At 49.9% G+C, this 17,107-nt stretch overlaps 1 protein-coding gene across 1 annotated transcript in view; it reads left to right on the top strand.

Annotated features, from left to right (window-relative positions):
- The window catches only part of WDR62 (WD repeat domain 62), a 53,706-nt gene that overhangs the window by 34,316 nt on the left and 2,283 nt on the right, over window positions 1-17,107 (top strand). The window contains 20 exon segments of the mRNA XM_023762340.1: window positions 1,483-1,550; window positions 1,633-1,754; window positions 2,599-2,674; window positions 3,347-3,458; window positions 3,554-3,617; window positions 4,330-4,458; window positions 5,733-5,866; window positions 7,404-7,456; window positions 9,341-9,559; window positions 11,561-11,685; window positions 12,026-12,129; window positions 12,496-12,606; window positions 12,879-13,013; window positions 13,296-13,407; window positions 13,517-13,649; window positions 13,730-13,790; window positions 13,973-13,987; window positions 13,990-14,640; window positions 15,397-15,554; window positions 15,649-15,946. Coding sequence (XP_023618108.1) covers window positions 1,483-1,550; window positions 1,633-1,754; window positions 2,599-2,674; window positions 3,347-3,458; window positions 3,554-3,617; window positions 4,330-4,458; window positions 5,733-5,866; window positions 7,404-7,456; window positions 9,341-9,559; window positions 11,561-11,685; window positions 12,026-12,129; window positions 12,496-12,606; window positions 12,879-13,013; window positions 13,296-13,407; window positions 13,517-13,649; window positions 13,730-13,790; window positions 13,973-13,987; window positions 13,990-14,640; window positions 15,397-15,554; window positions 15,649-15,912 — 2,846 coding nt within the window. The 3' untranslated portion in view covers window positions 15,913-15,946.

The following is a 17,107-nucleotide window of genomic DNA, read 5'->3' as shown; positions in this document are numbered from 1 at the left end:
TACAGTGAACATCCACATCAAGGTTCATAGTCAATAGGTATGAACTAGAACACGTACACCAATTTTTTTAATATATATTTTATTGATTTTTTACAGAGAGGAAGGGAGAGGGATAGAGAATCAGAAACATCAATGAGAGAGAAACATCGATTAGCTGCCTCCTGCACACCCCCTACTGCGGATGTGCCCGCAACCAAGGTACATGCCCTTGACTGGAATCGAACCTGGGACCCTTCAGTCCCCAGGCCGACGCTCTATCCACTGAGCCAAACCGATCAGGGCTACACCAACTTTTTATAGCCAGCGATTGTTCTGATTGTTCTTGGTCCTAACATTACTAAATGTTTAGATCTACCACCCCAGGTTAAAAAGCAGAACATTAACAGTAACGTGCAGGCCCTCTCTGGGTCCTTCCCATGTCACACTCCCTCCTACAAATGGCTCACTCCCTTCTGTGATCCAGTGACTCCTGCTTGAGTAACATCTTAACTTGTATGTCAGTCCTGGGCTCTCTCAAATGTCTTGTCGTGAAGGAGCAGCATCTGTTGTACCAAGCCTCTGAATATTTATTTTGTCTTTTAATTTTCACCTCAACTCTGTGAGGTGTTTGTGCTGTTATTCTATAAAGAAAGAATAATAGCCCAGGCAGTGTGGCATAGTGGTTGAGCATCAATCTATGAACCAGGAGATCATGGTTCAATTCCCGAACAGGTTACATGCCCAGGTTGCAGGCTTGATCTCCAGTAGAGGGCGTGCAGGAGCAGCCGATCAGTGATTCTCTCTCATCATTGGTGTTTCTATTTCTCCCTTCTTCTTTGAAATCAATAAAAATAAAAAATGTATTTTTAATAAAGGAAGAACAATAAAAGTGCTTACCAGGTGGTAGCCACTGTTCCAAAGGTTTCACACAATTTCTTAGGGCAGGGGCCATTATAGGCCCATTATACAGATAGGAAGCTGAGGTTTGGAGAGGAAGCAGGGTTCAGAGCACAGCATTTAACCAGAGAATGCCAGGCTTCAGTCCTGGTCCTGTCCTGACTCTCTGTGCACCCTGGGACAAGACTATGTGACTCAGCCCCTGGGTCACATTTGTGTAATGAGTGGCTAGTGAGCAGTCAGGCAGAGGGAAGCACAGGTGGCATGGGGCCTGGCCTGAGATATGTGGGGATATTCTGATAGTTCTTGATGGCATGAGCCTCCCAGTAGTCTACCTGTCTTAGACATGGTGCCTCTTCTGTGTGCCTGGCTTTTGTTTCCCTATCTGTCCTTGTTCAACAGAGGCCTCGCAGCTGCTCCACCTGTACCCCCTCATACACACCGCTCACATCTTACAGACTCCTATCTGCACCTAGCACCCACCTCACCTCTGGAAAGCCCTCCCTGACCCCTAGCAGAATTCCCTTGCAGTGGAGTTCTGTAGCTAGGATCCTGGCCCTAGTCAGGCCCAGTGGTGACCTAATACACCACCTCCTCCTCTTCCAGGCAACAGAGACATCCAAATGATCAGCTGTGGGGCTGATAAGAGCATCTACTTTCGCAGTGCCCAGCAGGTAGAGTGAGGTGGCCTCCTTGAGGGCTGGGGTTTGGGGGCTTGTCAGAGTTGTCCTTTGAAGGCCCTGCCTGCCCTACCAGGGCTCCGATGGGCTTCACTTTGTCCGTACTCACCATGTGGCAGAGAAGACCACCTTGTATGACATGGATATTGACATCACCCAGAAGTACGTGGCTGTGGCCTGCCAGGACCGCAATGTGAGGTAAGGAACTGCGCTGGGCTCTTACTCAGCCTGGCCTTGGCTGCTTTATAAGTGGGGCCTGTATGGGACCTAGTTAAGTCTGTTTTCTCATGAGCTATCTGCTCTCCTTCACCCTGCTCATCTGGTCCCTGAGAAGCTGAGTGGACAGAGGGACCCAGCAGGTGTTTCTTAGGAGCTGGATTCACCTAGGCTTAGCCTCCAGATTACCAGAGGGTTCCTTCAAGCTCTCCAGAAGCCTATGTGGGGTGACTGAGAGGTGCTGATATGGCTTATAAATGTATTCTTTCACCTATATTCCCAGAGCACTTGTCTGGGATAGACAGTAGCAGCAGTGAGCAGGGCAGCTCCAGGCCCTGCCTTTACAAAGCTCACAGTCCTGTGGAGGAGAAGTGGACACTTCACCAGGCAGTGACAGCATGAAGTGGTCAGGGCTGGGATAGGGGAAGCCAGAGGGTTGGGCTCTGGAGAGATACCTGAACCCACTGGGGAATCAAGCAGGGCCTGGTGGAAGGAATGTCTGAACGGAGACTGTGAAGGACCCAGAGGACTGAGCCAAAGGAGGGGAGAAGAGAGTGTGCAGAGGGCATAGCATGCACAAAGAGGTTCTCACCTCCTTCATTTGCTCATTCAAATTGGGTGCCAGGCACTCAAGCTTGCTCTATGGCAGGGGAGAGAGGCATTAACTCAACAGACACCCTAATAAGTAATTTCCATGACTTCATCCTGAGATGGGATTTCAGTCCAGGCATCGAATGGGGGATAAGCAGTGGCAGTGGGCTTCCAGAGAGAGGAGGGGGCGGATGGGCAGGTCCATGTTGGCCATATTCTGCAACCACCTCCCCAGAGTCTACAACACCATGAATGGAAAGCAGAAGAAATGCTACAAGGGCTCCCAGGGCGATGAAGGGTCTCTGCTGAAGGTGAGGAGCCACGGCCCCCAGGGTGAAAACAATACACAGACCTCACACCAAGGCTCCCCCTTGTATCTGCTCTGCTGGTCAAAGGATCACTTGCTGGCCAACTATTCACTCTGGTCTGGCTGAGAGCCAAGGAGTAGCCTACACTGCTTCACCTTTATTTACTGAGCCCTTCCCCAAGTGGAGCCGTTTTGAGTGGCAACAGAATGTGGTGGGAAGATTCAGAAAGGCCTGGGCTCTCTTGCCAGGCTTATCCCCTGCCTGTGTTATCCAGGCCAAGGCAAGGACCTTCTCAGAGCCTCTGGACGGGGTAAGAGTTCAGACTGACTGTAACCTTGGGCAAGTGTTATCTTTCCAGTGTGGCTCATCATCTGTAAAATGCAGATACAGAGAGCTTCTGTCACAGGGTTGTTCTGTGGAGGAAATAAGTCACACAGGTATAGTGCTAAGCACAGGGCCTGGCTGCCATCAGTACCATTGTTGTGGCTGTTAATTTCTTTATCTGTGAAAAGGGAACAGGAGTTCTTATCGAATCAGGGTGTGTGTCGTGAGGGCTATGTGGGATGAGTCCATGTGCCAAGTGTTCAGCACGAGGGTGGTCCTCAATCAGTGGGGGCTCGGAGGGTGGGGAGAAGCAGGCAGCACAAAGCATCACTTGCATCCTCTTCTCGGCAGGTCCACGTGGACCCCTCAGGCACCTTCCTAGCCACAAGCTGCTCTGATAAAAGCATCTCGGTGATAGACTTTTACTCGGGCGAATGCATTGCCAAAATGTTTGGCCATTCTGGTGGGTGTACCTCCCTACGTGAGACATCTCCCCACCTGTCCCCACATAGCCTTCTGACTCAGAAGGTCAATGCAGCTTCTCTGCTCTGTTTCTAGAAATTGTCACCGGCATGAAGTTCACCTATGACTGTCGTCATTTGATTACAGTATCTGGAGACAGGTGGGAAAGGCGTCGAGGCTGCCCCTGGCTGGCCTCCCTTTAGGAGTGGGTGGGACCTACACTGTGGGGAGAGCAGGGGCTCAGAGACTGGAAACACCAGGCTCACAACCTGCCTGTGCAGAGAGCTCTTCTGAGTGTTCCAGCTTTCTCTCTCCTTGATCAGCATGCACCTTGGTGTCACACCCAGCCCTGAGTTCAAATCCCATATCTGCTACTTATTTACTTGTGACCTTGAGCAGGTCATTTCCCTCTCTCAGCCTCAGTTTGCGCCTTTGTAAGAGAGTTGATACCATCTACCTTGAAATTATATGGTGAAAATCAAATGTGATGATCATATATGTCATATATTTCCTTATATAAATTATATATATACTAATTTATAAATATAATAAATAAAAATAAATTTCTTACCACATGGTTGTTACTCAAGGAAGTCCCTTTTGTCACTCCCTTCAATTTACTACAATGCTTTCTCACAGCCCCCTTCGTTGGTCTGGAGGACTTCAGAACAGGTCCTGGTTAGCTGTTCTGGAGCCTACGCAGGATGTGGACCTGACATGGTCTGGAGCCCCTGCACTAAGCTGATGGGCTGTGTTTTCCGGGAGGTGCCAGGAAATTCGGTCTTGGCCGTGATGACTCAGGTGGCTTCAGAGTTAGATTGCAGCCGTAGTCATTGTTCCTCCCCCTCCACATCTCTCTTTGGCCTCTACAGCTGTGTGTTCATCTGGCACCTGGGCCCAGAGATTACCAACTGCATGAAGCAGCACTTGCTGGAAATTGACCATCTGGAGCAGCAGCAGCAGCAGAATACAAAGGATGGGAAATGGAGCAGCCACCCCAGGTCCTGGCAGCCACCTGTACATACCCCATCTGTCCTCCCTCAGAGGAATATGTTCCTGCCCTAGGCCCCAAGATGCATGATGCTGGGGACATAGCCACAGCCAAGACAGCCCTGGGCCCTGCCTTCTGTGCACTCGCAGTCTAGGATGGGAGATGGACTTTGAAGACAAAGTTGTGATAACACATATGAGAAGGGTTTTGGAGTGGAAAAGCAAAGTATTTGGAGAGCCTGTGAGCACTGTGATATGGGAAGCCCCAGGAGGCTCCGGGTGTAGGGAGGAAGGTCAGGAAGGGGTCCAGTGGCGTTGAGATATCTTCTACTCTTTAAAGTTTTTATGCTGAAAGACCACTTTTATTTGGAGTGAATTCATGCTCTAGTTTTTTATTTAGGATTTTGGTTTGGAGGTCTCAGTTTTATTGGGAGATTATGGGATTTTTTTTTTTAATCTCTCTCTCTCTCCTGCTCCTGGAGCTGTTCCCATCTCTTTGTCTTGAGGCTTTGTCATTGCCTCCCTGTGGGGACCAACCCTTGATATGTGCTGCCTATCCTGCAGTGGTTTTGGAGATATTGTAGATATAGGCACCTAGGGAGAGAGCAGCTACCTTTGGCTCCTGGTTTTAAGTCTCACACCCTACCCTGGGGCTGGGGCAGGTCCTGGTGCCAGTGCCCACCTCGTGTCAAGCATGTTTTAGTCTCCTGTATTCCAAAGGAGCTAAAAATCTCATTGCTACCCCCTACTTCCTAAAACAACCCAGCAGCTCAATACTTAAGCCCCACTATCTGCTTTGCTTTTCAAAGGTCCCATTGCTGTGGCTCTTGGAGTGTTTGTCTTATTTTTTGAGCCCAGACTTTCTCATATATCATTTATTATGGTGATATGTTTCTAGCAGAGAAGTGAGACCTCCCAGCACCATCTTTTTTTTTTTTTAATATATTTTATTGATTTTTTTACAGAGAGGAAGGGGGAGGGATAGAGAGTTGGAAACATCGATGAGAGAGAAACATCGATCAGCCGCCTCCTGCACACCCCCTACTGGGGATGTTGCCCCCAACCAAGGTACATGCCCTTGACCGGAATCGAACCTGGGACCTTTCAGTCCGCAGGCCGATGCTCTATCCACTGAGCCAAACCGGTTAGGGCTCCCAGCACCATCTTGACCAGAAGTTAGTAATATGTTCATTTGGAACCTAGCACAAGGCCCTGGCCCTAGGCAGGTCCCTCTAGTACCCTACTTACCTATTTCTCTCCTTGACTTCCTCATTCCTGGTTTCAGGCAGGAGACATATGCATCCATGCCCAACAAGATTTGCTCCCTAAGATCTGGAGAGCAGACAGAGGATGAGCTGGAAGAAGAGTGTGAACCTGAAGAATTACTGAAGACACCATCCAAAGAGAGCTTGGATTCAGGTTGGGAAAGGGGCCCATCCAAAGGAGCCCTCTTTTGATCTCTGTCAGTGTAGGGGTCATTGCTAGGTTTCACCCACTGCTTTGTTTTCATGCCTGGTACATACTAAAGTTCAATAATCATATTTTAGCCAGGACTCTCTCAGTGTAATAGCACCAGACTCTCATTGGCTTAAGCTGGGAAGAGAATTTATTGGTTCATGTACCTGAAAATGTGAGAGGATTGGCTTCGGCATAGCTGGATCCAGGTAGTCAGGTGATGTTAAAGGAATGTATTTTTCTGTGTCTCTTAGATCTACTTTTCTCCATATTGGCTTTGCTATCAGGTAGACTCTTCCTTTTCTGGGAGGGGTGTAAAGAGGATGTCCCAGAAGAAACAGCATATTAACCAGAAGACAGAACAAATTTTATAGTTCAGGCAAAAGGGAGAGCAGTAGCTTAATGACTTTACAAAAGGCCAGGCCCTCTATAAATTTCTGCTCCTCTGCATATTGCCTTGTGACATAGGCCCTCATGGTTGTAAGATAGTTGCTTAAGTTCCAGGCATCAGAAGCATGGTTGAATAGGACATTTCCTCCCAGAATCTTTTAGAAAGGAACCTTTTCCCAGAAGCCCTGACAGACTTCTCTCGGGTCCCCCTGGCATGATTGCTCCAGCTATGACAGAGGCTGGGAATAGTGATTAGCACTAGGTGCTTTTAGTGTGGGTGGTGGGCTCCAGCAACAAGGGGCCAACAGGCACAGGCCAACTGATGGCTGATTGGCAGGCAACAGAATCATGAGAATTCACCTTTGGGGGAAATCAGGATAAGTTAATTTTCTTCATCACCCACCCTCACTCCTGATCCAGTGTCCTCTCCAGGTGTGACTCCTTATAGGCCTTTTCATGAACATTAATATACATATGTACGTATCCATAGGAAACACAAATTTATGTCCATAAATTGTATTATACTACGGTATCGTTCTGTATCTTTTTCCTCTCAAAAGTATCTTATCTACCTGTATGTTGGTGGCTACAGAGCAGAGACTTCCCTCTTTTAACCAGCACCATAGTAGGGTATTTTAAGTTATTCCCTCTGGGTGGGCATTTAGGCTTTTTCTAACTTTATACTGTTGTGAAGGAGGCTATGCTGACCACCGCTAGTCCTCCTCAGGCATTTGTGAGAGTGTTTCCCCAGGACAAAGGCTGAGGACTGGCAATGCTAGGCCCCGGGTTAGTATATTTTTTCTCTTAAAAGAGAACCCTAAGGGCCCTCCAAATCCACTTACTGCCTCACCCATTTTCCCTCTTCCTTCCCCCATGTTTTTGCCAGCATTTGATAGTATGAAGCATTTTAATTTTGGTCACATCTTATGGGTAAAACATTATATCCCATTGTGTAAATGTGCATTTCCCTGACAATTAGTGAGGTTGAGCATCTTTTGATATGTCTGTGCGTTCTATATTGTCTGCTTGGAGAATTGCCCATTTATATATGTTGCCCATTTGGTTGTTGGGTTATTTATTCTCTTTTCATGGATTCTATGTGTCTCTTCAGATCCTCAGTGCCTGCTGACCAACGGCAAGTTGCCACTCTGGGCAAAGCGGCTGGTGAGTGATACCTGGGAACTAGCACAGTAGGGGTACTCTCCTCCATGTTCTTGTTTATTTTCCTCTCCATATCTCTCTTCCCTGGAGAACCCCATCACCCTTCTAGTCTCAGCTTAGATAGCCCTTCATTCATGCAACATGTAATTACTGAGCACCTACCCTCTGCTAGACATTGTAATGGCCATTAGACACAGCAATGAATAAGGCAGACAAATCTCTGCCTTCACAAGCTCATTTTCTTACATAGGAGATGGACAAGATCCACAATAAACTATCTTTGGACTGGTAAGTGCTATGAAGGGAAAAAATTTGAGAAAGAAAATAATATTAGGATTGAATGGATGATTGTTATCTTTGAGGAGGGGCAGACTAGGAGCTGGTAGTATACTAGTAGAAGCTGGTAGCAGAATCCTAAACCCTAGGTTGGAGGGTTTATTTTAGGAACAATATCAGGCCTCAGATCAAAGCCTTGCAGGGAAATACCTCCTGCAATCCTCTTCCCTGCAGACCAGATCAGGGCATCTGGCCATGCTCTGTCAGGCCCCCAAGCTTCCCCTTATTACTGTATACTAGAGGTCCGGTGCACGAAATTCATGTGCAGGTACGGTCCCTAGGCCTGGCCTGCGATCAGGGCCATCTTCCCCGGGTGTCCACAGCTGGCCCCACCCCCCGCCACTACCCATCTCCGGTTCGCCATTTGCCATCAGATGATCGGAGCCTGCTGGCCAGGGGAAGGGACCAAGAGGTCAGCCGTTTCTGCCCACTCGTCGGCCCTGCTCCCGCTGTGGGTCACCCTCTGTGTGTGGGGTGACCAGCGGGGCGGCGGCCTTGGCCTGGCGCCACCCGCGTCCCCCGCCACCCACCCCCAGTTCCCCATTCGCCATCGGGCCATTGGAGCCTGCCGGCCAGGAAGAAGGACCAAGAGGTGGTCAGTGTGCCTCATAGTCAAATTGTCGTCTGGTCATTCCATTGTTAGGGTCAATTTGCATATTACCCTTTTATTATATAGGATAGAGGCCCGGTGCATGGGTGGGAGCCGGCCGGCCTGCCCTGGTGGGCCGTCGTGGTGGGGGTCCCCACTGGGGGGCAGGGCCGCAGTCGTTCTGGTCTCTGGTCGTTCCGTCTTTTCGATCACTGGGCTTTTATTATATAAGATTATAATTGGAGTTACATTCAACAAATAATCACTGTACATTTGCTTTGTGCGAGCTTTGTTTTAAGTCTTTTACATGTGTTACCTCATTTAATTCTCATTGAGATAGGGGCTTTTCATATCCCCATTTCACAATAGGGAAATTGAGGCCCAGAGAGGTTAAGTAACTTGTCCAGGGTCACATAGCTAGGAATTAGAGGACATGGAATCAACCCTAGGTGGCCTGAGTTCTCAAACACCCACCCTCCACTATCTCAAGCAACAGTCTGGGTAGCAGGCATCAGTGGGCTGGACCAGGGTGGGAGGGGAAGTGGCTGTATCTTGGATGTGTTTGAATGACAAAGCTGACAGATTTTGCTGAAGAAATACAATGTGGAGTATGAGGGACAGAATAAGAGAGAGGAATGAAGGATGACCTTCAATGTTTGGGGCCTGAGCAACTGGAAAGAATAGCTGAGATGGGGAAGGCTTTAGGAAAGCAGATTTGGGGGGAAGATCAGTTTTCTTTGTGTTTGCTTTGAAATATCCACTGAACATCCATTGGAGCTGTAGGGCAGTTGCATGTATACTTCTGAAGTTTAAGAGCAAGGTTCAGGCTGGAGATAGATGTCTGGAAGTTATTTCTGAGTAGTCTTTAAAGCCAAGAGACTGGATGAGGTCTGTGCAGTCCCTGGCCCTTACTGGAGTTCGTGATCACTTGGCTGGCTTCCTGACCATCTCATCATCCTCAGCTTGGAGATGATGATATGGTGGATGGCTCAGCCTTCTACACCAAGCACAGCTACCAGCCACATGGCCGCTGGGCAGAGCGGGCTGACCAGGAGCCCCTCAAGACCATCCTGGATGTCCGTGACCTGGATTGCTACTTTACCCCCTTGAAGTCCGACAGTCTGGAGGACTCCGTTCTGGATATAGTGAAGCCACAGAGCCTGGCAGGCCTGCTGAGTGAGGTAAGGACTGCCCCTGCTCCACAACTGTCTGCTTAGGACCTGGGGCCTCAGTGCTCTCATTTTGAAAACAGGCCTACCTCCCACTTCAGGGGCACGAGAGGATTGCCTGAGATGGCAGAGGGCAGAAGGGTGAGCCCCAGGCCTGGTGCACAGTGAGACTTCTTAGGGCAGACCAGGAATCTAGGAGATGGGTCACTTTGAGGATTAAGAGCTTGGGCCCAAGAGCAGGCCTGTGCCTGAGTAGGGGGGCATTTGAACAAGTGGAGCTCGGCTCTACCTCTTCCCTGCTGTGTGAATTAGAGCAAGGCTTGCCTCTCTGGGCTTCAGTTTTTTTTTTGTTTTTTTTTTTTTTGTTTTTTTTTTTTTTAAAGATAAGATTTTTTTTTTATATATATATTTTAATAGAGAGTTAGAAACATCGATCAGCTGCCTCCTGCACATCTCCCACTGGGGATGTGCCCACAACCCAGGTACATGCCCTTGACCGGAATCGAACCTGGGACCTTTCAGTCCGCAGGCCGACGCTCTATCCACTGAGCCAAACCGGTTTCGGCTGGGCTTCAGTTTTCAAAAATATAGACATTAAAAAAAAAAGATGACTAAAAGATTTCTTTTTTTTTTTTAATATATTTTATTGATTTTTTACAGAGAGGAAGGGAGAGAGATAGAGAGTTAGAAACATCGATGAGAGAGAAACATCGATCAGCTGCCTCCTGCACATCTCCTACTGGGGATGTGCCTGCAACCCAGGTACATGCCCTTGACCGGAATCGAACCTGGGACCCTTCAGTCCGCAGGCCGATGCTCTATCCACTGAGCCAAACCAGTTTCGGCCTAAAAAGATTTCTTAAAATGGTTATTGAAAAATAGCCCTCAGAGGCCTGGCTGGGGTGGGTGGCTCAATTGGTTGAGCATCATCCTGTGCATGAAACGTTGCCTGTTCGATTCCTGATCAGGGCACACACCTGGATTGTGGGTTTGATCCCTAGTCGCAGAGCATACAGAAGGCAACCAATTGATGTTACTCTCTCACATCGATGTTTTTCTCTATATCTACCTATCTATCTTTCTCTCTTTCTCTCCCTCTCTCCCTCTCCCTTCCTCTTTCTAAGCATGTCCTTGGGTGAGAATTAAAAAAAAAAAATAGCCCTCAGAGAACTTTTACAGGAATTCAGTGCTAAGAATACGGCCTGGGTCCCCTTAGAGGTACTGAAGCAATTTTAGTTCTTATTTTATTATTTTGCAAATAAAATTCTTCTTTATCCTATTATATGTTTTTTTTTTATTGTGGCATAATATATACATGCAGTTATGCACAAATCTTAGGTAAATAGCTTAATGAATTATTACCTGTGTGTATACCTATGTATATGTACCACCAAGGTAAATATAGAGCATGTTCTACCTCCAGGAAGACCTCTGTGCCCCTCCCAGTCAGTACTTCCACCCAGGGTAACCAGCATCTGACCTTTTCACCATGGACTGGTTTGTCTGTTTTTTTGTTTTGTTTTTGTTTTTTTAATATATTTTTATTGATTTCAGAGAGGAAGGGAGAGGGAGAGAGAGATAGAAACATCAATGATGAAAGAGAATCGGTCAGCTGCCTCCTGCGTGCCCCCCTACTGGGGGTCAAGCCTGCAACCCGGGCATGTGCCTTTGACCAGAGTTGAACACAGGACCCTTCAGTCCGCAGACCAACGCTCTATCCACTGAGCCAAACCAGCTAGGGCTGGTTTGCCTGTTTTTGAACTTCATATAAATAAACACTTAGAGAGTCAGAGCCATACTTATTCCTTATTTGTAAAGGGGCTTATGATAATGCAGTTGGATACAGAGTGAGCTCATGGTGAACAAAAGGCTTGGTCCAGGCCCTGGTGCACAGTGAGCATCCAACAGTGGGGGCTACCATTATGCCCAGCTTCTTTACTGTAACACTTAGAAACTTGGAGGGGCCCTGGTTGCCACAGCTGCCTCAGATGGCTGTGCCTCTTCACCCCACAGTCAGAGAGTCCCCAGGGAGATGGCTGTAGGAATCCTTCCTTCCTGCCTCTACAGAAGGAGTGCTCTGAAGCCAAAGAGGTCGTCAGCTCCCTGGAGGTAGAGGTGACCGTCCCAGGGACAGACAGGTGAGTATCCTTCACATCAAGGGGAGCCTTAGTTGGAGAGAGGAAGCCTCAGCTGATAGGCACATTCTGGAAGAACTGCTCTTGCAGTAGGCTGTGGGAGTGGGGAGGAAGGGGTATGGCCCAGATGGAGTAGAAGCCCAGCCCTGCAGCGTGTTTCCATGGTTCTAGGTGGAGGTGCAGGGCACTCCGGGGGGAAGGGAGCCTTTGGAGGAGGGAGGAGAGGCAAAGTAGTGCTCCCAAGGGAAGCAAGGTACAGATGCTTCGGGGTTCTGGGTAGGGACCAGTTGTTTACTAAATAGTATGTTATCATTTCCTCGCTCCACCCCTATTGGCACTGCAGCAAGTACGGCTCAGAAGAAGTGGAGAGGGAGCCTGGAGACCAGCAAGGTGACTCCTATCTCAGGGTCTCCTCCATGGGCTCGAAGGATCAGAGCAAACTTGAGCGTGAGTGGGGGTCTGGCAAGAACCCTGCTGTAGTCTGTTCATCCCACTAGGCCTCTTTCTGGGCACTGATGATGACCTTAGCCCAGTCTTCCTGAAATTCAAGAGTCTATCGCAGAAGACAGACATGGTCCTTGATGTTACCAGAGGATTCTGGAGCCAAACTGCCCACTGACGGCAGCCCAGCTCTGCCACTTCCTCCAAGTGTAACCTTGTTGTCCATAAAAATAGGGGGCGAGTATTATCATCCCCATTCTCCAGATGGGGAAACTAAAATCCAGAGAGAAAGTGAACCACTTACCTGACTCACCCAAAAAGAGCCTGGCTTTGGGCTCCTGACTCTCCCATATCCCCTCCCTGCTTCTTTAGATTCAGGGGATTCAGAAGCCTACTTGGAGTGTACCTTCACCACCATCCATTCCTCCCCTCCACAGCTGGACTCAGACCCTCAGTTTGACGTGACAGTGACCCCTATACCAGGTAAATGGGCCAGACATGAGGAAGGGCAGTGCATGGGTCTTGCTTAGAGGGTTGTCATGATACATAAACACTGGCCCCACATCAGCCCTACACTTGGTGCCCACTGAGCCTCACCTGGAAGACAGCCATCAATCTTTCCTTCTCAGCCTGGTGGCATCAGGGTGTGTGCTGGGCAAGTCCAGCTTTCTCCATTGTTAAGTGTCTTTGTCAGGGTATCTGCCATGACTAAATGTTGAAGGTTCTCTCCCGCTTGCCCCCTTTGCCTCTCACAGGATGCCCAGGAACTGCAGAAGAGTTGTCTCGGCCTGAGCTGGCAGGCATATCCAATGGCTCCTTGCCCCAGACCCCTGAGCAAGAGAGGTTTCTCCGCCATCACTTTGAGACGCTTACTGACACCCACCATGAGGGTAGGGCCCTGCTCCTCTCAGCCCTACCTAGGCGGGCCATCTTGTGCTAGGCACTGTGTGGGCATCTCTGGGTTAGGGCTTTCCCTAGCAGGGCTGACGAGAATGGTGGGAGGGCATTATCTTCAGGACTGAGCTGCACAGTTTCTTCTTCCTGCTCCAGTTGCTCTGTGTTGTCTATTGATGGGGGTTTTGGATGAATTGCCTGCTGCTTTGTGGGTCTGTCTGGACCTAGGACTAGTTGGCTAGAGGGATTCTGAGGTCTCCCTTGGCATCTTCCCCTAGAGCTCTTTCGCAGATCCCTAAGAGATGTGACGGCCTCTGCGGATGAGGACTTTTTTAATCCCCGGCTGAGTATCTCAGCCCAGTTCCTCTCACGTCTCCAGAAGACATCCAGGTAGGAGCTGGTGAACTGCTGAACCTTCCAACTTTCTGTATTCCTGGATGGGGCTATGTCCTCCCAAGCATCCCAGGGCAGGCACAACTGCCTGGTTTCCTCCCCACAGGCTCAACCACACCTTCCCTTCCCCGCTGCACCTGCACCTTGTGAAGTCCCCGGAGGTCAAACTCATAGACCTCCAGGGGAACCAGGCCAGAGCAGAACCAGGTACTGGCTACACCTTCCCAGGGAGGACCAATGTGAGTACTTGGGCCACCTCCTCAGGACATAGGGCTGGGAGCTGGGAAGCCTTGTCCTCGCCTCATGGCTATGCTTGCAGGTCCTCTCTGGGAGGAAAGCTAAGGAGTCGCTTGACAACCTGGAGGCCTGGTGCCCACTGAGTGAGTGTCACCATTCCTAGTAAACATCCCTGGGCTTCTCAGCAAATGGCCCTGGATGCCCAGCTGAACCATGGGTGGGGATGGGGAGGGTCCACTCAGAACCTGCAGCCATCCTGGGGTGGGGCCCTCTCTATCAATTTTGTGGCTTGGATGTGAGAGTGAACTGGCTGCTTCCTTTACAGCCCCCTGCCTCACAGGCCCACTTCCTGTGTTCCCTCCTCCTCAGCACTGCCCACAGATAGGAAGCCTCTGGCACCCACAACCCTACCCACTCCAGGCCTCCATACCCCCTCTACCTGTTCCTATATAGAGGCCACTGCCAGTTCCTGTGCCAAGATGTCACCCAGCATTTCCCTTGAGGACAGTGAGGACCCTGTCTTGGTTGACAAAGAGAGAGGGAGACCCCTCTGCAGGCCCTCATCCGTGGGGAAGCTGGCCTCCATGGACCAGGAGCTTCAGGCCATCACCACCACAGCAGCAACCAGTTCTGACAGTGAGGGCCAAGAGCCTGCCCTGCCCTCCCAGGGCAACTATGAAGCCCGGGCCAGCTTCAAGCAGACCCTGTCAGGCGTCTGTGACAGGCTCTTACTGCCCTCACCCCCACAGGAGCCACCCACTACTTGTGTCTGGTCCCAGGAACCTGTGGCCACCCAGTCCGATGTCACAGTCACAACAGCTAGCTTCCCGGCTTCCAGCCCCGTAGATATGAGCTCCCCGAGGCTCCACAGCTCCACCTTTCTCCCAAGGCTTCTGGCCGCTGAACCCCTCAACACCCCTGCACACCCCAACAGCCCCCCACTTCCAGAGGCCATGCCTGGCAGCGTCACCTCCCTCCTGGAGCTCACCCCTGGTGAGTATCACCCTTGGGATAAGGGGTTGTCTCTCAAGCTCATCTCATTTAACAGCTCCAAAGATAGGCACTTGACCTGGCCACAGGGGCTATGCCATTCATTTATTCTTTACTGAACTATTTAGTGAGTACTTTGTATGTGTTGGGCTTTTTGTTCTAGGCCCTGAGGACATGGATGGGATGAGGTGGTAAATAAAACTACAGAGAATTGACACCTTAATTGGGGAAGATGCCCAAACTAAATCTATGAGGAAAGTGTTAAGTGTATCACGAAGTGATGTGCTAAGGAGGGAAATAAAGAGAAAGGGTTTAAGGAGTTAGAAGTGGGGGCAGTTGTTACAGTTTTTAAAACATTTTTTTTTTATTGATTTCAAAGAAAGAGGGAGAGGGAGAGAGAAACATCAATGATGAGAGAGAATCATTGACCAGCTGCTTCCTGCATGCCCCCCACTGGGATTGAGCTCACAACCTGGGAATGTGCCCTGACCGGGACTCCTGGTTCATAGGTCAACGCTCAACCACTGAGCCACATCAGCCAGGCTGTTGTTATAGTTTTAAACATGATGAAAAAAGGCTTCAGAGAGAAAGTGGCATTTGAGACCTACAGGAGGGGAGGAAAGGGAGGCTTGGGGACTGAGGGAAGTACATATTGCAGGCAGTGGGACAATAATTGTGATCAGTCCAGTCACCATGGCCTCTCTTAGACCAGCTATAAAGTTAGAGGTGTCTTTTTTATTCCCTCCCTTCTGTCCCCAGATGCACTCAGTGTACTCCGGGACAGCCCTGGACACTGGGGAGAGCCTGGAGTGCCAGCCAGAGTCCTGTCCCCAGCTCCCCTTGAGGTGAGCAGTGTGGGGACCATTGTGCACAAACTACAGACTGCCTTCCAAGAAGCCCTGGACCTTTACCACCTGGTGAGCCAAGCCCAGAGTCAGGGGAAAGGGCTGAGGGAGTGCCTTGGGACTGTCTGGCCTGGGTGGTTCCTAACAATATTGGCACCCTTTGCAGATGGTCTCCAGTGACCAGTTGAGTACCAAGCAGCGGCAGGCACGGACTGAGCTAGCCTCCACCTTCCTTTGGATCCACAGCCAGTTAGAGACCAACGACTGGCTGGTTGGGAATGATGCGGCCCCAGCCCAGGCCCTCCCCAGCCCTGACCCCCCCTCCCCACCTACATTGTGCCCCCTGGCCAGCCCAGATTTGCGTGCCCTGCTGGAACACTACTCGGAGCTGCTGGTGCAGGCTGTGCGGAGGAAGGCACAGGGGGACTGAGGGTCAGCAGCCCTGCTACTTTCTGATGAAATAGGTATTTTTAAGCAAATAAACGGACAGTTTGGAGGAATGGTTGCTGGTGCCTATCTTGGCACATCCACAAAGCTTCAGGTGGATGCAGGGAGGGAGGGTGGAGGGCAGTGCTCTGGTGGACCATCCCAGAGAACTCTCATAAGCACTGATGCTAGGCCCTGTTCTCGGAATCTGTCAATGGGAACACGGACCACCATTCCCAAGAAGTTTGGAACTGCAGTAATGATGATCCCAGCACCTGGTTTTTGTGTTGCTTATCCCTAGCCCACTAAGCTGCTAAGGGATCATATGTGGTCCTTGCCCAGTGAGACCCACCTGTACCCCAGAGAGTGGCCAGTCCTTCTTTTCTACCCGCTACTGATGCCCAAGAACCCACTGGAGCTGCTGTGATCACCATGTGCCAGACCCTGACTACCAGTACACATATTACCATACCACTGGCCCCTGGGTCAGGCCCATCCTGGATCCTCTGAGAACCAGGCTTTTGTTCCCATCTGCAGCAGGGGAAATTGAGGAGAGACAAACAGATTTATCCATTGGACAATCTGGGCAGCATTCCCAGGCCACCGAGCAGCTGGGACAGTCATTATTTCCCCAGCAGGAGGACTGTATCCAGCTACAACAACCCATGAGCTCCCAGTACTAGTACCAGCTTCCCTAGGCAGCAGGCATCTAGCTATGTGCGTATCTGCTGAGAGGGCCACTCTTGCCACAAAAGCCCCCACTGTCCCAAGTGTATAAAAAGGAAGCCAGCAGGGGTGGGGCCCTCTCCTAAAGCACAGTCCTACCATGCAGACTGCTACAGCCTGAATTCCCACTTGCCTGAGTTTCTCCCTGCTCTGTTTGATGGTCATGGCCCACCAGAAACAGGCTGAGAGAGATCCAGTGCCTTGCCCAGGGTCCTATAGAACTGAAACTCTAACTTAGGCTTGCCTGGTGGCAGAGCCAGACCCTTCAACATGAGGACATGGCCTACAGCTGCCTCCATAAATATTAGTATACATCAGAACCAATCAGGCAGTTGTTAAAAAAAAAAAATCCTGCTGGCTGGTGCCCAGGTGCCTGTCATTGTTCTACAGGGGTAGAGTGAGGAACAGGAGAAACAAAACATCTGTCCTTGTGGTATTCACCTTCTAGAGAGCAAAACACAAGAATTAAAACA

The sequence above is a fragment of the Myotis lucifugus genome, unplaced genomic scaffold (assembly GCF_000147115.1).
Source record: "Myotis lucifugus unplaced genomic scaffold, Myoluc2.0 scaffold_244, whole genome shotgun sequence".
NCBI lineage: Eukaryota > Metazoa > Chordata > Mammalia > Chiroptera > Vespertilionidae > Myotis > Myotis lucifugus.
Note: the sequence above shows the minus strand (reverse complement) of the source record. Positions and strands in the feature narration are given on the sequence as shown.